General features: G+C 36.4%; 1 protein-coding gene across 3 annotated transcripts in view; it reads left to right on the top strand.

The window, feature by feature from the left end:
• The first annotated feature begins 3,114 nt into the window (after positions 1-3,114).
• The window catches only part of LOC124363239 (facilitated trehalose transporter Tret1-like), a 42,260-nt gene continuing 22,098 nt past the window's right edge, over positions 3,115-23,276 (top strand). For all 3 annotated transcript variants that reach the window (XM_046818411.1, XM_046818413.1, XM_046818412.1), the window contains exons 1-6: positions 3,115-3,270; positions 7,086-7,275; positions 8,334-8,490; positions 9,043-9,315; positions 11,037-11,336; positions 13,837-13,945. In XM_046818411.1, the coding sequence (XP_046674367.1) occupies positions 3,198-3,270; positions 7,086-7,275; positions 8,334-8,490; positions 9,043-9,315; positions 11,037-11,336; positions 13,837-13,945 (1,102 nt within the window). In that variant the 5' untranslated portion in view covers positions 3,115-3,197. The remainder of the gene's footprint in view (positions 3,271-7,085; positions 7,276-8,333; positions 8,491-9,042; positions 9,316-11,036; positions 11,337-13,836; positions 13,946-23,276) is intronic.

The raw sequence follows: 23,276 nt of genomic DNA, 5'->3' as shown, positions 1-23,276 counted from the left end.
TATTATCGGAACGATGTAATTAAGGGATCTGTAGCTATTTACTCGCACATCACCTACGATGTAACAGTTTTGTTTGGTGGATACTTGCTCCGTCAGTTCAACTATTATCGGAATGACTTAATTAAGGAATCTGTAGCTATTTACTCGCACATCACCTACGATGTAACAGTTTTGTTTGGTAGATACTTGCTCCGTCAGTTCAACTATTATCGGAATGACTTAATTAAGGAATCTGTAGATATTTACTCGCACATCACTTACGATGTAACAGTTTTGTTTGGTGGATACTTGCTCCGTCAGTTCAACTATTATCGGAATGACTTAATTAAGGAATCTGTAGCTATTTACTCGCAAATTACCTACGGTTGTGTGACAGTTTTGTTTGGTGGGTATCAAAAGAATGTTATCAAGGACTACAAAACTGCACAAACGCTCGTCCATATGCAGCGACATAATGTTCAGAAAGTTCGCACTGACAAAACAGCCTTAGGAGAACCTTCGGCTCGATAATAACAAAAAAAGTACCTGACTGTCCTAATCTACCCTAGACTATTGTAAGGACTAGAGCATTATGTCAGGGATAATTATGTAGTCGGAAACTCTTCTCCCCATCAGTAAATCCTAGAAAACTATCAATATTTCCCGGAATAGAAATATCCGTGTATGAGTTCATTGTTTGTTAACTATGTTTGCCCTTTTTCTGTCAGGAATAGATAGAATGTTTGGTATCCTAGAAAACATGTACAACTGACTCATGTGGCTACCGCATGCTGGCATCCTGATACCACTCACGATGGCATAGTCACGTCTAGTGCTGTTCCACAAAGTATTTACCTTCATGAACCTGTTAGAATTCGTGCAAATTTGACACATAAAAGTTTGCATATTTTCTAGAGAACAGCATACACGTGTTCTCACTTTCTCACAATGTCTCACTTACTCATAATGTATAACTTTCTCACAATGTCTCACTTTATCATAATGTATCACTTTCTCACAAAGTCTCACTTTCTCATAATGTATCACTTTCTCACAATGTCTCACTTTATCATAATGTATCACTTTCTCACAAAGTCTCACTTTCTCATAATGTATCACTTTCTCACAATGTCCCACTTTCTCACAATGTCTCACTTTCTCACAATGTCTCACTTTCTCATAACGTATTACTTTCTCACAATGTCTCACTTTCTCACAATGTCTACAAAACAACGTGACAAAGTTAACAATGGCACTGCGGTGACCAGTGCATTTGTCTTGTAGTGTGTAGAGAACAGATAAATGTCCGTGTATAACACAACGTGCCAATGTTAATAAAGGTACTGCGGTGTGCAGTGCATTTGTCTTGTAGTGTGTAGAGAACAGATAAATGTCCGTGTATAACACAACGTGCCAATGTTAATAAAGGTACTGCGGTGTGCAGTGCATTTGTCTTGTAGTGTGTAGAGAACAGATAAATGTCCGTGTATAACACAACGTGCCAATGTTAATAAAGGTACTGCGGTGTGCAGTGCATTTGTCTTGTAGTGTGTAGAGAACAGATAAATGTCCGTGTATAACACAACGTGCCAATGTTAATAAAGGTACTGCGGTGTGCAGTGCATTTGTCTTGTAGTGTGTAGAGAACAGATAAATGTCCGTGTATAACACAACGTGCCAATGTTAATAAAGGTACTGCGGTGTGCCAGTGCATTTGTCTTGTAGTGTGTAGAGAACAGATAAATGTCCGTGTATAACACAACGTGCCAATGTTAATAAAGGTACTGCGGTGTGCAGTGCATTTGTCTTGTAGTGTGTAGAGAACAGATAAATGTCCGTGTATAACACAACGTGCCAATGTTAATAAAGGTACTGCGGTGTGCAGTGCATTTGTCTTGTAGTGTGTAGAGAACAGATAAATGTCCGTGTATAACACAACGTGCCAATGTTAATAAAGGTACTGCGGTGTGCAGTGCATTTGTCTTGTAGTGTGTAGAGAACAGATAAATGTCCGTGTATAACACAACGTGCCAATGTTAATAAAGGTACTGCGGTGTGCAGTGCATTTGTCTTGTAGTGTGTAGAGAACAGATAAATGTCCGTGTATAACACAACGTGCCAATGTTAATAAAGGTACTGCGGTGTGCAGTGCATTTGTCTTGTAGTGTGTAGAGAACAGATAAATGTCCGTGTATAACACAACGTGCCAATGTTAATAAAGGTACTGCGGTGTGCAGTGCATTTGTCTTGTAGTGTGTAGAGAACAGATAAATGTCCGTGTATAACACAACGTGCCAATGTTAATAAAGGTACTGCGGAGTGCAGTGCATTTGTCTTGTAGTGTGTAGAGAACAGAGTCCGTGTATAACACAACGTGCCAATGTTAATAAAGGTACTGCGGAGTGCAGTGCATTTGTCTTGTAGTGTGTGGAGAACAGAGTCCGTGTATAACACAACGTGCCAATGTTAATAAAGGTACTGCGGAGTGAAGTGCATTTGACTTGTAATGTGTGGAGAACAGAGTCCGTGTATAACACAACGTGCCAATGTCAATAAAGGTACTGCGGAGTGCAGTGCATTTGACTTGTAGTGTGCGGAGAACCGTGTCCGTGTATAACACAACGTGCCAATGTCAATAAAGGTACTGCGGAGTGCAGTGCATTTGACTTGTAGTGTGTGGAGAACCGCGTCCGTGTATAACACAACGTGCCAATGTCAATAAAGGTACTGCGGAGTGCAGTGCATTTGACTTGTGTGTGGAGAACCGTGTTCGTGTATAACACAACGTGCCAATGTCAATAAAGGTACTGCGGAGTGCAGTGCATTTGACTTGTAGTGCGTGGAGAACCGTGTCCGTGTATAACACAACGTGCCAGTGTTAAAAATGGTATAATAAAACTCGATCTTGTCAGGAAATAGTTTTATGTTCAATTTCAGGTCTGTAGTTCTGGAAATATCTTATAGACAGTAATGAATACAGTTGCTAAAATACCTTGCTGTGTTAAAATACTTGGTACAGCAATTGCTTGGGTACCTTGGTTCTAAAACATTTACAGTGCAGTTGTAGAAAACTACAATGTCTTAAGCGATTAACTAGGTACGTCATTGTACAATAAAGATAAGACGATACCGCTAGAACAATCTCGAGAGATAGGGAAGCGCACACGCGTAGTCTGTCTGTTATTGCGGTAATGATACGGAGTTGATGAGAGGTGACTATGGAGGAGACAACGTACGAACTGTCTAAAACTGGAGGTTCCAGAACCAATTTGTACATAGCAGTGTTCATAGGTAACATAATCATAGGTCTTATTTACTTATGCCATATTACCAAATTGTTTAATCAATTCCATCAAAATATAACGTTATAAAGTTTCATTTAAGTCAATAAAACCCTCCCGGCTCAAACTGAAGAGAGGTATAGTTTATATGTGACCGTCCTGTAAAATGTTAAATTGAAGATTCATTATTTGTTTAGACATTTAATTTTCGTAAGTCTGATAGGACACCGATTGTAAATGGTAATACAGTAAAATTGTAAAAGATTTAAATATTTTTAAAATCCATGATCTTCAATCTTTACAAGATAAGAATCGTTATGAGGATATTAATTTCCTAATTGAAACGTAGACTTGATTTAGTTCAATTATGTTTGTAAACATTTTCGCTTACAACGGTTCAATTTTATGCCTATAAAACTTTGACCGGTAGTCACCATGAGAAGCTTAATCGTAATTGAAAAATACCTAAGAACACATCTTGTTTAAGCTGCTTGACAATTTTATGAAAACTATCAATTTTGATTTTGTGAAATATCCAACATAAAAAAGTTTGCAGAAATGTGAATAGTCGCCATCTTGATTTGTTTAGTTAGTTATGAATAACTACACTAGTAAAGTTGGTTATACTTACTTATTATAATTACTTATTATGTTAAAACATGTATTACATTGTGTCTAAGTTGGGAATATTAGTCAAGCTTAAAGCTGTTTTGGTCAAGAACTCATCCAAGGTACGGGCAAATACTGCCTCTGTACCAGGTTTAGTCTGAATCTATTAATAGTCACAATAGTTATCGTGTTCACAAGCACGCGTTATATTTCATAAGGGCATGAGCACATGTTGTACCGCATGGACGAAACACATGGAGATTGAGATCTTTAAGGTAATTAATAAAAATATTCAATTTTCAAATTTCGTTTATAAATTTAACTGTGGTAAATAAAACCTACAAGCACCACTTCTAGATGTAAAAATATACTAATATCTTGCCAAGTTGCAACCAAAATAAAGTAATAATGAACTTAAATGATATCTTAGGGGTGGGTTTAATTGTTCCGATGTTCTACGAATTTTCCATAGGAACTTTAAAATTTACTTCCATTCATGTTGATGTCGACTCACAAACGCGGCGTCAGCATCTTGGCTTTACATTGCAGCTGCAGTCTGAACAAGGGAGTTTAGAAGACTAGAACACGAATACTAGAAGTGCCCAAAGTTGAACAAGAAGTCGATCTCGAAGTTGTACTTAAAAACTGAACTCAAACTCGCCTAAAAGAGAATTGCGATGGTATTAGTCATTTATCGAGACGACTGTATTCACAAAAAAATGGTCTCGTCAGAAGGACATATAAATAATACATAAATAAAACATCAACATACGTATTTACAAATTTAATTTATATTACCTTGAAAATAGATGTCGCGCATAAAAGGGCTAATTTATAATACGAAAATGTAACTCTTATAATTAGGTTACGGACAAGGCCCCCGAGGAGTTGCTCGGCAGCAAGATCTTCCTTCAGCTACAAAGTTCAAGAGAGAACAAATTACTACGTGTGGCAATTAGGTTGCTATTTTGCCGAGAATTTAGATCCAAGACATCGGAGACAAGTTATGCTAACTAGTAACGAGTTATAGGGTTGCCAATATATATACTGTACATAATGCAATTAAATAACGGTACAATTTACAGTATTTTCAGATTTTAATGGATTGGTTTCTGGGGATACGTAAGAAGTTGCCAATATAAATTATGAAAGTTTTCGTTTTAGAATGCAAAGCGTCGATCCAATGTGACTCAACTGAAGAGTAAGAAATTGCTGTCAATACATTTATAAGTTGCCAAAATAGTTTTAACTTAAGAATAGTAAATAAAGAGGTGCTTCATGAATATTAAAACACAATTTGTACATAACACTTAAAGTTTCCTTCCAAAAACACAAAATATGATAAAATTCAATTCTATATAAATAGGAATGTTCTTTCACCTGATGGTGCGTGCTTTCAAAAGCCGGAAGCTGGTATTCTCCAAATTATGACCAGATGCCCATATATCAGAGCCTGGTGGTGCATGCTGTCAAAAGCCGGAAGTTGATATTCTTCCAGTTATGACCAGGTGCCTATATATCAGAGCCTGGTGGTGCATGCTGTGAAAAGCCGGAAGTTGGTATTCATCCAGTTATGACCAGGTGCCTATATATCAGAGCCTGGTGGTGCATGCTGTGAAAAGCCGGAAGTTGGTATTCTTCCAGTTATGACCAGGTGCCTATATATCAGAGCTGGTGGTGCATGCTGTGAAAAGCCGGAAGTTGGTATTCTTCCAGTTATGACCAGGTGCCTATATATCAGAGCCTGGTGGTGCATGCTGTGAAAAGCCGGAAGTTGGTATTCTTCCAGTTATGACCAGGTGCCTATATATCAGAGCCTGGCGGTGCATTGCTGTGAAAAGCCGGAAGTTGGTATTCTTCCAGTTATGACCAGGTGCCTATATATCAGAGCCTGGTGGTGCATGCTGTGAAAAGCCGGAAGTTGGTATTCTTCCAGTTATGACCAGGTGCCTATATATCAGAGCCTGGTGGTGCATGCTGTGAAAAGCCGGAAGTTGGTATTCTTCCAGTTATGACCAGGTGCCTATATATCAGAGCCTGGCGGTGCATGCTGTGAAAAGCCGGAAGTTGGTATTCTTCCAGTTATGACCAGATGCCCATATATCAGAGCCTGGTGGTGCATGCTGTGAAAAGCCGGAAGTTGGTATTCTTCCAGTTATGACCAGGTGCCTATATATCAGAGCCTGGTGGTGCATGCTGTGAAAAGCCGGAAGTTGGTATTCTTCCAGTTATGACCAGGTGCCTATATATCAGAGCCTGGCGGTGCATGCTGTGAAAAGCCGGAAGTTGGTATTCTTCCAGTTATGACCAGGTGCCTATATATCAGAGCTGGTGGTGCATGCTGTGAAAAGCCGGAAGTTGGTATTCTTCCAGTTATGACCAGGTGCCTATATATCAGAGCCTGAAAGGCTACCTACCAAAAAGGTATAACATTGTTTTAAAAAAGAAGACAAGTGTAGGATTTCGGGCATTTGCCGTCGTTATATGTTACAAAAAGGTATAACATTGTTTTAAAAAAGAAGACAAGAGTAGGATTTCGGACATTTGCCGTCGTTATATGTTACAAAAAGGTATAACATTGTTTTAAAAAAGAAGACAAGAGTAGGATTTCGGGCATTTGCCGTCGTTACATGTTACAAAAAGGTATAACATTGTTTTAAAAAAGAAGACAAGAGTAGGATTTCGGGCATTTGCCGTCGTTATATGTTACAAAAAGGTATAACATTGTTTTAAAAAAGAAGACAAGAGTAGGATTTCGGGCATTTGCCGTCGTTATATGTTACAAAAAGGTATAACATTGTTTTAAAAAAGAAGACAAGAGTAGGATTTCGGGCATTTGCCGTCGTTATATGTTACACAAAGGTATAACACTGGCAAATGTCACATGGCACGTGTTCGAAATCCCACAAGCCTTTCAAATTATTCATAGTCATTAACAACTTACAACACACGAACATGGATTGAACTATTATGAAATAAGATTTAGGCCTAATCAATCCAGAGGCTAATAAATATATCTGTTAAATCTGTTACGTAGAAAACTAATAACAAAAGAGTAAAAACAACACTTCGAAATACTTTAATCTCCAGAAAAAAATGTTCAGAAAATATTCTTTTGCGTATTCCAAGTACTATATTAAAAATGCATATAATAAACTTAGCGATGTAGTTGTAATTACATAGATGTATATTCTAAAAGGCGACGATACGTTTTAGCAAATCTAGGAGTATTCTCGACGGGTTTCACTCTGGGCTGGAGTTCCCCCTCTGTAGTACTGCTGGAGGCTCCAGACTCCAGGTTTCCTGTGACAGAACGACAAGGGGCGTGGCTCGCCTCTCTGGCACCACTCGGTACTGCCATCGGTCCTTTCCTCTCGGGGTGGCTCCTAGACTTTGTGGGCCGCAGGTCTGTTTTTTATATATAGTTACTATTGTTTCTTATATCTTAGCTTGTTTTGTGCTCAAAGCCCCTCCCCCCTATATACTGCAACATTATTTCCAATTTACTGATTTTCACGTGGTGTAGAAGTGTTTGTTGATGATGACTGGGAGTGTCTGATCTTCAGTGCAGGATTCAGGAGCCCACCTTGCACCTTGAAACATATTCCTCAAGATAATTCATAAATTCAAGTTCAGACCAACGAAACTCAAGTCGATACAGTAATTGTAATGAATTACTGTTGTCTATATATAAACACTTCCTCCAATAGGAATGTGGTCGGTACAATACCAAAGAGCCGAACAATGTTAGGTCATGTACACTACGTTCAGCTGACGTTCAGTAGTAATTAATTGACGCTTTCTTTGGGATTGACGGTAAATTAATTTGAAAAGACGAAAAATGGTAAAGCAAATACCAGAAAAACAAAGATTGCACTTTAGTCCATTGCATTACCTAAAGTTAGCCAGGCGAGTGACTCTACAGCTAAGCTTTTCAAAGACCTTTTGGGTGATGTATATGGGCAGACTGATGCTCACTGTTCTCTTGGCGATACAAGCGGACTATTATGGTGTACCAGCTGACGTTGCTAGCCGACTAGGTGCTACTATGTGTTGGTCCATATGGCTGATGTATGTGGGCAGACTGATGATCACTGTTCTCTTGACGATACAGGCGGACCCTTATGGTGTACCAGCTGACGTTGCTAGCTGACTAGGTGCTAATGTGTGTCGGTCCATCTGGCTGATGTATGTGGGCAGACTGATGATCACTGTTCTCTTGGCGATACAAGCGGACTTATGGTGTACCAGCTGACGTTGCTAGCCGACTAGGTGCTACTGTGTGTTGGTCCATATGGCTGATGTATGTGGGCAGACTGATGATCACTGTTCTCTTGACGATACAGGCGGACCCTTATGGTGTACCAGCTGATTCTGCTGGCAGGCTGGGGGTTGATGTGTGTCTGGTCCATCTGGCTGATGTATGTGGGCAGACTGATGATCACTTTTCTCTTAACGATACAGGCGGACCCTTATGGTGTACCAGCTGATTCTGCTGGCAGGCTGGGGGTTGATGTGTGTCTGGTCCATCTGGTTGATGTATGTGGGCAGACTGCTCACTGGCATTGCCTTGGGAGGGGCAATGGCGGCGACTCCTGTCTATGTTGCTGAAATAGCCACGGTAAGGTTAGTTTCTAAAATATATTGTTGAGAGTGTTGTAATATGTTGCTTCTTATCTTTACAACGACGAAATTGAGGCTTATCAAATTTTATTAGCAATAATATAATAATTACAAGACATTTGAAAAATGTGACATTTCAGACAATTCCCTGCTTGAATATTACTATTATTTACGTTTAAAAATCAAGATTGATTTACACTTTCAATGAATTACTAAATTTTAATTGTTCTATTAAAACCTAGTAAAATAAAATAAACTTGTGACTTTAAATGTCTGTAAAGTCGATTTCACATTGAACATCAAATACACAGATCAGCGCAAGCTCAGCACGCTAGTCTGTGTCCGTCTAAGGAGATTTGTTTAAGCTTTTGTATGACGTAACAGATTACGTAAACATCAAATGAGAACCTTTCAAATACTAATTAATATATATATATATATATATATATATATATATATGTATATTTGAATTTGAGGATTGCCTTGAGGAAGATAATGAATCTTGTGTTAAAACTTAATTTTCTGAACAGAAAACACTTGTTATCTCTAGAATTCCGATCGAGCATCAGTTTCATCAGCATTTTCATTGTTTATGAGGATTCCGCTCCTGGTGACGTTCTCCATAGGACCGCACATCTCGTACCACGCGCTGATCCTGATGTCCTGTGTTCCCATCATCGGGTTTCTGCTCCTGTACCCGAAAATGCCAGAGTCACCCCACTATTCCCTCCTGAAAAAAGAGGAAAAAGAATCGATTAAAACTCTGATGTGGCTGCGACAAATGCCAGAAGCTGCTGTACTGGAAGAGGTCAAAGCGATCAAGGTAACTTCTGTATCGTATTTTTGTTCAAAGTAAGGAATAACTCGTGTGTGATTGTTTTGCCATATTGAAAATACGATCGATTTTATGTGACATTATAATAGATATAGGAGGATAAATTTTGATTACTATTTTGTTTGTTGGTTTTACAGTAGAGCGTCGATTATCCGAAACGTCGGTTAACCGAAATCCAAATCTTGCCGAAACTGTACAATTGGTCAACCCTATCCGACTCGAGTCGTATATTATGATTATGAATGTCCTATTGGTGTGCTCTTGTGCGTGCCTACCACATGTTCCTTCCCATCGTCGGTATCGGTTGTATTGTCAAAATCATTGAAAAGTTCATATTCATTGATAAATATATTGAATGAATAAACATCGTGTGATATATTGGCAGTATGATTTATAGGATCTATATAATCTACATTACCTTGCTATTGAACACTCAGCGCCGCTCACGGATTAGTTAAACACATACTCATGAATGTGATGGCTAGAGTGTGATGAGGGTGATCCCGGCAATGAACTGTTGACAGATGATGACATAATAGCACAGGTACAAGAGCCTAAAGATGACTCTGATGAGGACGATGATGACGTCTTGGTTGAAAAAGGTCCAACCAATGAAGAAGCATTACAGTACTCTGAGACTGGTATTAAATTGTTGGAACAGCAAGATGAATGTGATGCTAAGCAGCTGCTGTCTTTAAAATGCCCATGAGTCTTAGCGGCATAAAAACGGATGTCAAAACTTAAACAAACAAATATATCAAAATTTTTTTCCAGGTTAATTTTGTTGACTGTTTTATCATATCTGTCTAATTTTTGGTTGATTTTGTACTGTTCATATTTTATCTCATTTTAAGTAAGTTTTGTACTGTTTCTAATATATCTAAGTCACTGAGCCAAAATTGTATGTACTGTATGTGCAATCCCTGCTTCAGGTGTCACCTTCACATTATATTTTATACTTTCGTGTGATATTAAAAGGTGCTATTGTGCGTTCTAGTCCAAAAACGCGTTTTTCTGTCCCTCCCATTCCCCTAACGCGAACAAAAAACTAGACATATTTACAGTGATATTTGATTATCCGAAAAATCGATTATCCATAAACCTCCCTGCACCAATTGTTTCATATAATCGACGCTCTATTGTATATCTAAAAATCTATTTAAAAATATAACTATAGGGTATGGAATAGTTATTGTGTTTTAATCCAAATCAAGGTACTATGAAATGTGGGAACTATACGATTTATCTCACTTAATCTTATATCATATATATATATATATATATATATATATTATATTATATGATATAATATATATATATGTAATATTATATATATATATATATATATATATATATATATATATATATATATATATATATATATATTCTGTACCGAACATTTTTAAATTATCAGCATCTTGATAAAATAGTTGGAATGATAATATAATTACAGTGTCTATACACACCTAGACACTGTAATTATATTACCACTCTAACTATTTAACCTAAATGCCGATAATTTAAAACATGTGCGGTATAGAATTATGTTTACTTTAACATACTTATATTGTAATGTAAAATTTTGACTAATTCTTTGTAAAAAAAGAATACATTAATTGTGGATCTACAAACAGAAGTTTAAGAGCTCTTAATAATGGAAATGTTCAGAAACGAAATATCTTAAACTCTCATTTGAATGGTTTTTGCAGGCTCTCGCCAAAGAAGAAAGAGGCCAGTGGAAAGACCTATTGACGAGGAAAGGAAACTTGAAGGCGGTCTTGATACTGTTCAGCCTCCATACATTCTACCAGTTATCGGGAGGCTCTGTTGTTATTATGTGCGCCCAGACAATCTTCAACAAGACCGGAATATCGATTCGTAGCGACCTGTGTGCCGTGTTGATCGCCGCAGTTATGCTGACCGGTACCGTCGTGTCTCCTCCAATAGTCAGCATCTGGGGATACAAGAAACCACTCTTCGGATCCGTGTTCGGGTCCGCTGTAAGCATGGTGAGCTGCTTGTATGCCTTCACAGAATTATAGGTATAGTCTGGGTTTGTAAGAACTTATTTAAAGGAATTCCACAAGGGTCAGTGCTAGGGACTGTGCTGTTTCTTTTATTCATTATTGACTGTACTTAAGAAAGTATCTGATGATGAAAGTGACGTATTATTTTTTGGTAATATATTGCTAACATATGATAGTATATTTAATCAATCGTGTATATTTGTGGCTCCGGAATCTTGTATCAATATATTTAGTCAACGAGGGTGTTTCTTATTTGTCTTAAATCTCAACTAATGAACTAAATATTGCATGTGAGGTGGCTGTAAGATATCGTAGCTTATATTTATCAGAGCTGTCTAATATATTAATTTTTAACTGCATTTACAATAACATTTAAACTGAAATACACTACTATATATGATGATATATTTGACTATGGCAACCAAAGACTATACATTTGAGAATATCATTACAGCTCTAGGTGTACATGCCGTTATTAACGTATATAGGAAGATATGCCCAACAACGTAACCATCATAACTCGTTGGTCATACTGGTTTCTTATTCTGGAATAGAAGATTGGTCGTTCGATTTGCCTCAGATATATCATCTGAATTGACATCTTCAAGTATTCCTCAAAAGATTTCCAATCGATTTATTCATCCATATACACATCCAAACTTACACTTCCACACATTCACTTAAACACACACTCACTGATATTGGATCCTAAGCTTTTCGTAAATCCTAGCGGCTCATAATGAAAACATCGATACAACAGAACACACTAGACACCATTATGTGTTTTAGACGAGTTTTAAATTGCTTAATTGTATTTATACTTTATGGGTGCTTATTGACACTTTGCCTAACTTAACGTGATAAAATAAGGCATTAATTTCCTTATTTTGATCATTCTGACACTAACTTCATGAAGGAAACAGGATTTTTCCGGACATTCCCCATTGTTAAGTGAAACAAAAAATCAGTAACACTACGTTTCGAGATCTAAATTCTGATCTCTTCTTCAAGTAAATAACTAACCTAACACATAATTACAAACTAGGTTAAAATAAACAAATCGTACCAGAGCGTTGTGACACGCTGTCAGGAATCACAACCACCATGTTGTGTGTCAACTTCACTAACTCTAAAACATGCATTTAACATGAATACTAAACACAACAATGGATATATATATATATATATAATTTCAATAAACATTGAATCACAAAAAGTACTTGCTCCGCCGGGAGTCGAACCCGGATCTCTCACTTGCCGGGTGAATGTGCTACCATTACACCACAGAGCGCTTACTTTTTCCGATTCAATTATTTTGTATTTGGCCGTATCTGTCACATATGCGTTTAAATAAACAAACTAACATATGATCGGAAGACCAAATACCTGTCAAACGACTTTTATTTACATTAAACTGTATAAATGGCAATAGCCTTATTTAATTTCAATAAACATTGAATCACAAAAAAGTACTTGCTCCGCCGGGAGTCGAACCCGGATCTCTCACTTGCCGGGTGAATGTGCTACCATTACACCACAGAGCGCTTACTTTTTTCCGATTCAATTATTTTGTATTTGGCCGTATCTGTCACATATGCGTTTAAATAAACAAACTAACATATGATCGGAAGACCAAATACCTGTCAAACGACTTTTATTTACATTAAACTGTATAAATGGCAATAGCCTTATTTAATTTCAATAAACATTGAATCACAAAAAGTACTTGCTCCGCCGGGAGTCGAACCCGGATCTCTCACTTGCCGGGTGAATGTGCTACCATTACACCACAGAGCGCTTACTTTTTCCGATTCAATTATTTTGTATTTGGCCGTATCTGTCACATATGCGTTTAAATAAACAAACTAACATATGATCGGAAGACCAAATACCTGTCAAACGACTTTTATTTACATTAAACTGTATAAATGGCAATAGCCTTATTTAATTTCAATAAACATTGAATCACATTTGTTTATTTAAACGCATATGTGACAGATACGGCCAAATACAAAATAATTGAATCGGAAAAAGTAAGCGCTCTGTGGTGTAATGGTAGCACATTCACCCGGCAAGTGAGAGATCCGGGTTCGACTCCCGGCGGAGCAAGTACTTTTTGTGATTCAATGTTTATTGAAATTAAATAAGGCTATTGCCATTTATACAGTTTAATGTATATATATATTTATATATATATATATATATATATATATATATATATATATATATATATTGTTGTAAGAGTAAAACCGCTATCACACAAAAGTTTTTATATTTAAAGTGCATAAAATGTTTACTTTATTTAAACAATTCACCATTAAGTCACAGGGACGATTCCATACGGACTCCACATTGTTAAAAAAAAAATTAAATGTCCTATTTTTTAACAGTTCACAGAACCTTTAAAGACATTATAAGATTGTCTATACTAATTTTTATGAGCTCCTAATATATGGTTATAATTATTTATGTTATATTTCAGGGATGTTTTGCTTATTTCAACCAACAATGTGAAAATGGGATAGGGACGGAATTCATACAGTGGGCCGTAGTTATATCTCTTGCTGCCTACATCATTACCAACGCTGCTGGTAAGAGATTTTACCTCGTATATCTGTCTGTTCACTTTCAAATTAATTATTATAATGTCCATGCACACAATATTTGGGAATTACTTTGTACACAAAAACTGCTTTCCTTATTAATCATTTTTCTTTTTCAAGCATTGCCGTTTTCTGGAAAAAATACATAAGATACCACGATAGTTGAACTCTGCTAGTTATTCTTCAGACATCATCATATATCAGAATCACATTATTTTTGGTTTATATGGATTCAATGACTGAAACAGTCACAATCTGATGTCCTGATTCTGTGAACCCTGTTTATCACCATCTTCACTGCCATGTTATTCCTGCATTTATAAGTACCCGATTCGTCTTTCTCCTTGTCTCCGCCTTCATTCACTATGTCAGATTCCTCCTCCTCCATAACATTATCGTAAAAGGGTAAAGAGACTACCGACTCTGTTTACCGTCATATTCTATGGTGCATCATTTATTCATAAAAGAGAACGGTTTACTAGTAGACTGTATATGTGCCCGCCATTGTCCTATACTCTAGGCACTGACGTGAGAGTTCATTCCGTCCAGTGTCAACGCCTAGGGATCCATAATATAAATTGTCATATTATGTGGTGAATATTTTTCTTTATCATATTGACATAAAAGACTCATGTTAACTATTATACTGTGTATTTGCAAGCCACAGCCCCATACACACACACACACACAGACACTGACAAGGGAGTTAGTTCCGTCCAGTGACAAATCCAAGGAATGCATACTATATATATTTTTTTTTTTTTTTCAAAACCTTATTTATTTCCAAATAAAGAAATTACAGTTCCATAATAGAGTAATATAGGCATATACTATAGTAATTTTCTAAAACATTAACATTACTTAAAATATAGGAAAAAAAAGTACCCACATAGGCAAGCCTGTGCGTGGGCACGAGTCGTTGAAAAGACAGGTCGACCCACATTGCCGATAAGTTTTAATCATATATAACTCAGATATGATACAAAAAAAAAGTAAGTAAGGTAACGGGGCATAGGCTAGTAACAGACATGAGCCTGAAGTAAAAGAAAAAGAAAATCCTATCTGTAATTGGATGCAATAACGTTCTCCGTTGCCTCCCCTCCCAAATCCGTGAGCCAATTAACCAGTAGCTTCTTAAATATTCCAATTTTTATATTATAAAAATCAGTTAATGGTCTCGGTAAATTTCTAATCAAAATTTGCATTATATAATGAGAATTAGTTAATGTAAAGCTTTTAGTTAATCTATCTGTTAAAATATTTACTGAAACTGAAATCCTAGTTCCGTACCTATGGTTAGTTCGTCTAAAAATTGTGTTATTGTTTTTATACATATACAAAACCAATGTTTTTACATATAGCTGCCTGACCCCCAAAACTCCCATATCATTAAAAAGTGCAGATGATGCATAACGGTTACCTTTACACAGGGCAGTCTTAAGAATGGCTCTTTGGACAACATTTATAGGTTCTAATACTGATTTATAGGCACCACCCCAAGCTATAATACCAACCAATAACATTGATTGACAATAAGCAAAATAAGCAAGTTTCAATTCATTAAAATTTAAAATTTCACGTAGCTGCCTAAATACAAAAATAAATTTTCTTAATTTGTTTTTCATGTAATCTATGTGCTCTGCCCAACGCATCCGTTTGTCAAACATAATTCCTAGATATTTATATGAATCGACACTCCTTATAGTGTCACAACCGCATGTTTCACTCGTGAAATTGCCACAGGAATGAAGTTTTAGACTATTTTCATTAAAATCATTATTAGTTCGTAATGAAATTGGCAAGAATTTCGTTTTGGAAACATTTAAAGATAATAAGTTTTGATCAAACCATTTTTTTACTATGGATAAGCCACGTAATGTCTTAGTTTTGACTTCTCCCCAATTCTTTCCTTCGTATAGTATTGCGGAATCATCTGCAAAGAGAAACAACTCACCCTCCACATACAGATTGGCAAGATTGTTAATATATATCAGGAAAAGAATGGGACCAAGTGTACTTCCCTGGATGACTCCGTAGTCTACTTGCTGTTCACTACTCTTTGCTCCACATATCGATACATATTGCTTCCTGTCCGACAGGTAACTCTCAAACCATAAGTATGTGCTACCTCGGCAGCCTATACAATGTAACTTTTGTAAGAGCTTACTCCGTGAAATGGAGTCAAATGCTTTAGCCAAATCTAAAAATACAATGAGGCAACGCCTATTCGAACTAATAGCATCGTTAATTCCTTTAGTCAGCATGTACAACGCATCTGTTATGTTTTTATCTCTTCTAAATCCATACTGACATGAGGTTAAAATATTATTGTTATTTAAATACTTAACTAATTGATTTTTAATTATTTTCTCGAGTACTTTAGAAAAAAACGCTTAATAATGAAATTGGACGGTAATTACTTTTGGTACGGAAATCATTATTTTTGTAGAGCGGAATAACTTTTGCCAATTTAAAAACAGATGGAAATTTGCCTGAAATAATGCTCAAATTAAAGATATGCAATAATGGTTTAAAAAAAAATTCAATGTTATTTTTGAGAAGGGAGGCTGATACACCATCACACCCAGGCGCGGACAGTCCACGTAAGTTGTTAACCTGTTCAATAATGTCAGTCTCAGTTACAGTGCTTAAAGTAAAAATGGAGTCGGTAGAGTAATCCCTGTCACATAACACTGGTGGGCCGCTTGAGTCGATTGCAGTTGCCAAGTTACATCCTACTGTTGAAAAATAGTTATTGAAGTCGTCGGCTATGTCCACATAGTCACAGTAAGTAATGTTACTGTCCGTCCCCTGCATATATTTCCCTATTGGGAAAGAATCTTTATTTTTATTTCTTCCTGACAGTTCATTAACTGTCTTCCAAAATAAACGTTGATTATTCCCGCACTGATTTATTTTTTCTCTATAGTAAATCAACCTAGTCTCTTTTAAGCAGTTATTTAAGGAATTTCGATAGCGTTTAAAATAGTTAATAAGTTCTGTGTTAAAAGGTTGTTTCTTAACCAATTTGCTTAGCTTGTCCCTTTTTCTAATTGACCTAATCAAACCAGGCGTGATCCAAGGTTTTAACTTAGTGAGACGAGAACCACCCATATTTGATTTATTTGCCTTGCGCGTAATTTCGTCAACTATATTTTTAAAATTGTTTGCACTAGTTTCAATATCATTTGATAAAATGATCGAATTCCAACTTTCATTTCTTAACATATTCCGAAATATACTTGTATCTATATAGCTATTATTTGTCTGTTGCACCCTAACTCCTGAAGCACTGAACTGTATCTCCAGCGCAGTGCTGTAGTGATCCGTAATGCCTGTGTGTGAGACAGCTGTCCGAACGTTTTGGAAATTATCATGATTAACAAATATATGGTCAATACACGAGCCACTGTCCCTGTCACCCGTCACACGTGTGGGTATATTTATACAACTCACAAAACCAGTTTCTGTCAAAATGTTAAGGTAACGCTCTGCATACATATCAGTGTTCAGTAAGTTTAAATTTATGTCACCTAAAAAGATATACGTTTTATTCTTTGTTGTACTACTATAATACCGTTCCAGTTCGTTAATAAATAGGTCAGTGTCACTGTCATGTGTTCTGTATAAAGCAGTTAAGTTACATCTCCTACCATAAAAACCAAAATCAAACGTAAGCCCATAAACATCACCCATTGCTACCTCAGCGGACACGACAGATAAGGACCTCTTCACATAGACAAGAGTACCATCGTTACGATTTCTTTTTCTTGTAGTCTTCACTACCTCATAACCGTCGAGATGCGACACGATCATGTCGTCACCAACCCATGCCTCGGTTAAAACGATAATATCAATATCTCTGTTGAGTGATTCCAAATAAACCAATAAACTATCAATATTTTTGGAATAACTTCTTATATTCAAATGGAAAATTTTTAAATTTACGTTATTTAAATTATTAGAAAAAAAATATTTAAAATCAAAACTATTTTCAAACTCTAAACATTCAACAGTACTAGAAATATCCAAGTCGTTAGGTGACTCCATTTATTTAGTAGCCTCCCACCGATCCGCTATGTTTTGCGACCTATATTTTTTCCGAACTCACAATTATCAATTTAAAAACTACTTAGAAATGGAATATACATTAAACTAGAAAATAATACAATAACACTCATTATAAACTTCTATACAGTTGTATAAGTATAAGTGCTGCCTAATAAGTGCACTATACACAGATAATTTATACTGATATAAACAAATGATATAATATTGGTATTTTATTAACAAATAAGCACCAATCATCGCATAAATAGAATGTCACACACACACACACACACACACGCACGCACGCACGCACGCACGCACGCACGCACGCACGCACGCACGCACGCACGCACGCACGCACGCACGCACGCACGCACGCACGCACGCACGCACGCACGCACGCACGCACGCACGCACGCACGCACGCACGCACGCACGCACGCACGCACGCACGCACGCACGCACGCACGCACGCACGCACGCACGCACGCACGCACGCACGCACGCACGCACGCACGCACGCACGCACGCACGCACGCACGCACGCACGCACGCACGCACGCACGCACGCACGCACGCACGCACGCACGCACGCACGCACGCACGCACGCACGCACGCACGCACGCACGCACACACACACACACACACACACACACACACACACACACACACACACACACACACACGTAGAGTGATTGCGCTACGTGCAACGACCCGCTTCCAGGACCAAATGAGTGTGCCAAATGTTCGGTATGTGATTTGTATTTTCATTTTGAATGTGCCGACATTCTAGAATCGACATGGAACCGAATGGGACAGGCTAGGCGTGACTCTTGGAGGTGTAAGTCTTGTAACGTGAAAACTAAAATACCAAAAGACTTAATAAACCAAATGCATACTGATTTTTTGCAAAAAATGGAGACAACCATCAGGGAACAATTTTCTAGTTACGAAAAAAAATTTAGTGAAAAGATGTCTGAATTCTCAGAATCGATGAATTTTTTCTCGGCTAAAATAGACGAGTATGAAAAAAAAATTAGTGAATTTGTAGGTAAAGTCAAGTCTCTAGAAAAATCCCACAGCGAACTTTCGGCTGAAAATTCACTCCTCAAAAAAGAAATCTCCGAGTGTAAAATTCAATTGTTACAACTTGAACAATATAATCGGAATAGAAATGTTCAAATTGATGGCGTTCCTGAACAACCCAACGAGAAGATGTGTGATATTGTCCAGACACTATCTAACTCAGTGGGCGTACCCATTGACTTTGAGAGGGATGTGCAGGCCATACACAGGATTCCGACAAAACGTGATAAAGGCCCAAAACCTATAATTATCCAGTTTTCAAATCGGCAAAATCGTGACCTGCTTCTGAAAACTTGCAAAAAAGCTAGGCTTGAGTCAACTACATTTGTAAGGGATATCCCGACCACAAGAGTATACGTAAATGAGCATCTCACTGCATTTAACAAAAATATTTTATACCACGCCAAAAGACTTAGGGATATGAATTACAAATTTGTTTGGGTTACAGAGGGAAAAATATTTGTTAGGAAGTCCGAACAAGAAAAAAAAAATTCGTATATCTTCCCTTGAGGATCTAACCAGCCTTGGATTGACGATACAATAATTTTAAGTGAATTATTAGCAGTTTAAAAACTCCCGAGCCGTTAAATGAGAAGCCGAGATTTCAGTGACCATAGTTTAGGGATATTCCACTTGAATATTCGAAGCTTACGAAGGAACTTTGATGAACTTGTGATTTATTTAAGTGGTTTGTCACAACATTACAAAATTATAGTATTGACAGAGGTGTGGATAAAGAGTGGAGAGGAGGTGAAGTATCAATTGCCCGGATACGACCTGATACTACAAGATCGACCAGATAACCAGTCCGGTGGGGTCGTTATCTACGTGGACTGCGACCTCCGCTGCACTCACCGCCTTATCTTGCTGTCCACTGCTGAGATAATCAATATCACTTTCACAGTAAATTATAATAATACGCTCTTGGACATTTCATTATATGGTATATATCGTAATTGTAAATTTTTATTCCAACACTTTAAAACTGACTTTGAAAATATTGTCCCATAACCCAACAATTATTATAGGAGATTTAAATATTTGTATATTAAATAATAATGGCTCAGGTAAGGACTATTTAAATCTATTGTCATCCTATGGATTTATAAGCTATGTTAACGCCCCCACTAGAATATTTAACAGCGCTTCTTCTTGCCTTGACCATGTGTTTGTAAGAAATTCAAAGAATATAGAGTTTAAAAGTAGAATTTTAAATTTAAGTTTAACAGACCATTTTGCTGTAGAATTGAAACTGTCCCAATTAGACTGTAATATTACCAGTAGGAATTGTTTTATTAAAGTAATAGACTATGACATGTTACGTAGACAGTTAAGTTTGGCTGACTGGGGTAACGTTTTCAGTGAACATGATGTGAACAAATGTCTGGCAGAATTTTATAGAGTATATTTGGAATGTCAGGAAGCCTCATCATACCTGAAAAAAGTTAACAGTAAAACTAGAAAACGAAATGCTTGGGTTTTCTGATAATCTGATCTCTCTGATAAATCGTAAAAATGATTTATTTAAAACTTTTACTAAAGATAGGAACAATTTTGCACTAAAGATTGAATACAAACACTTTTCCAAAATCGTCTCTAGGAGAATAAGGCAGGCAAAGATTGATTACTTTTCATCTATGATTGATAGGGCAAATGGTGATTCAAGGAAATATTGGGACATTGTAAAAAGAATAGTGAAAAATAAAAAAAGTAAACTCAGTAAATTAATGGTAGATGGCAGTCTTTTGGAAATAGAGGGCAATGAGCGTATGATAGCCAATAAGTTTAACGACTATTTTACAAATATTGTGTCGGATTTAAGATCAAAAGAATTCGGATATGACCTATTCCTTGAGGATCAGTCCGAATATAACTATTTTTTCTCAAAATTTGATTTAATCGATGAAGAAGTATTCAATACCATAGTAAAAATGAAAAATAAACCAAGTTGTGGCATTGACGGAATAAATATTATAACTATTAAAGAGAATATTAACGTATTTTGTCCTTTACTTTGTAATATCTATAGAAAATCTTTTTCCCAAGGATTGGTTCCAGACGATTTCAAGGTAGCTTCTGTGACACCCGTCCTAAAGTCTGGTGACCCGTCAGAGGTATCATCGTACCGGCCGATTTCAGTTATTAATACTATAGCAAAGATATTTGAAACAATCGCTAAAAATAAGTTGCTGGACTATTTTAACACTAGGTTACTTCTCTCGGAAAACCAATACGGATTTCTGCCGGGCAGGGGGACAGATTTGGCACTCGAGAAACACATTTCTAGTATAACGTACTCAAGAAACCAGGGTAAATACGTACTGGCCGTGTATCTTGATTTTCAAAAAGCTTTTGATACTCTAGATAACCATATACTAGTCAATAAATTAAGAATGAATGGCATAGGTGGTGCTGCTTTGGACTGGCTCATGTCTCTATGTACTAAAAGAAGACAGATGGTAAAGATTGGTAAATCGTATAGTGAATCTTTAGAACTGCTCTATGGAACGGCTCAGGGTGGTGTACTTGGTCCAATTATTTTTCTTATATACATAAACGACCTATTAAAACTACCTTTACATTCATCAGTCTTTGCATATGCTGATGATACTGCCTTAGTGTGCTCTGCTTTCAACAAAGAGACACTAAAACTGAGGATTAAAGAGGATCTGAGTGCGGTGTCGGAGTGGCTAATTAAAAATAAACTTTTAATCAATATTTCAAAATCAAAATGTCTTGTTTTTTTCAATCAATCCAATGATGGAGATTATTTAAGAAATTATTTTAACTTAGTTTGTCATTCACATTGCTGTATGTATGAGTGTACCTGTTCCAGTATTGAGGTTGTGGATAGTGTGAAGTATCTGGGCTTATATGTTGATAGGTATTTGAAATGGGACCACCACATCAACTTTCTATCGAAACGGCTAAGGAAAGTAAATTACTCTTTATACCATCTTAAGCAGCACCTTAAAGATAAACACATGAAGCAACTGTATTTTTCTTGGTTTGAGAGTATTTTAAGATTTGGATTAATACACTACGGTGGAAACATTTAAAACAATTCTAAATCCAATAATAATGACGCAAAGACACGCATTACGCATAATGTTTGGTTTACAAAGAACAAACCGAATTAGCCATATTTTTAAAGAACATAATATATTAAATTTTGACCAGCTGTATAAGTTTTGCTTGTTAATGCATGTACATAAATATTTAGATCACCATAAAAATCAAAGCCGTAAATAGAACAACACGCAGTTCCAGGTTTTATCAACTTGAATTGCCTCTTTTTGGTTCAGTTTCCTCTAGATGCCAGTTCTGCTACATGGGCCCAACACTTTTTAACAAGTTCATAGCCTATTATGGCAATGAATTATTTTTTGAGAAAAAGCCTAAAGTAAAAATGAAAGCATTAACTTATGTCACTGAAAGCGTGCCAGATTGAGATCAGAGTTGCTTAAATCGCCCCATTTATTTATTTATTTATTTAGTTATTCATTATCTTTTCTATCATATACTTTTGTATTTATTATTGAATAGAGCATACTTGTTCTATGCTAATTCACTTTTACTGTACTTGTTATAAGTTTATAGTTTTATATCATTGTTATTATTTATTTGTTATAATATCTATAGATTTATCTCGTTGTTATTATTTATTTGTTATAATATCTATAGATTTATCTTGTTGTTATTGTTTATTTGTTATAATATCTATAGATTTATCATAATGTTAATTATTTATTGTTAAACATTGTATTCATACATTTATTATATTGTTACTGTTCATTTGTTATGTATTTATGGATTCATATGTTGCTTATTTATTATTATACATTGTTGAAATTAGAGTTATTGTATAGGGTAATTGTGCGGAATCGGTGCGAGGTAATTGATTAATCAATTTCATGTGTAGTTTCAATGTATCTTTGTTGAATATTTGGCGTTAATGCATAACACGATGGATTATACAGTAGATACCTCAATTCTTACAGTGAAAGTTTAAATTTCAGTCTGAAAAAAATCAACAAATTTCTACTTGTAATATAGAATGGACTGTTGCATGAGGACTGCCAGCATCAAACAGTAATTAACAATAATATAGTTTAAGATGTTCCCGCGCGCACCTTGCATGGTGCATTGGGAAAATACATTGTAAAAATTATGAAATTTTTT

Source organism: Homalodisca vitripennis, chromosome 5 (genome assembly GCF_021130785.1).
Source record: "Homalodisca vitripennis isolate AUS2020 chromosome 5, UT_GWSS_2.1, whole genome shotgun sequence".
In the NCBI taxonomy this organism is placed as follows: Eukaryota; Metazoa; Arthropoda; class Insecta; order Hemiptera; family Cicadellidae; genus Homalodisca; species Homalodisca vitripennis.
Note: the sequence above shows the minus strand (reverse complement) of the source record. Positions and strands in the feature narration are given on the sequence as shown.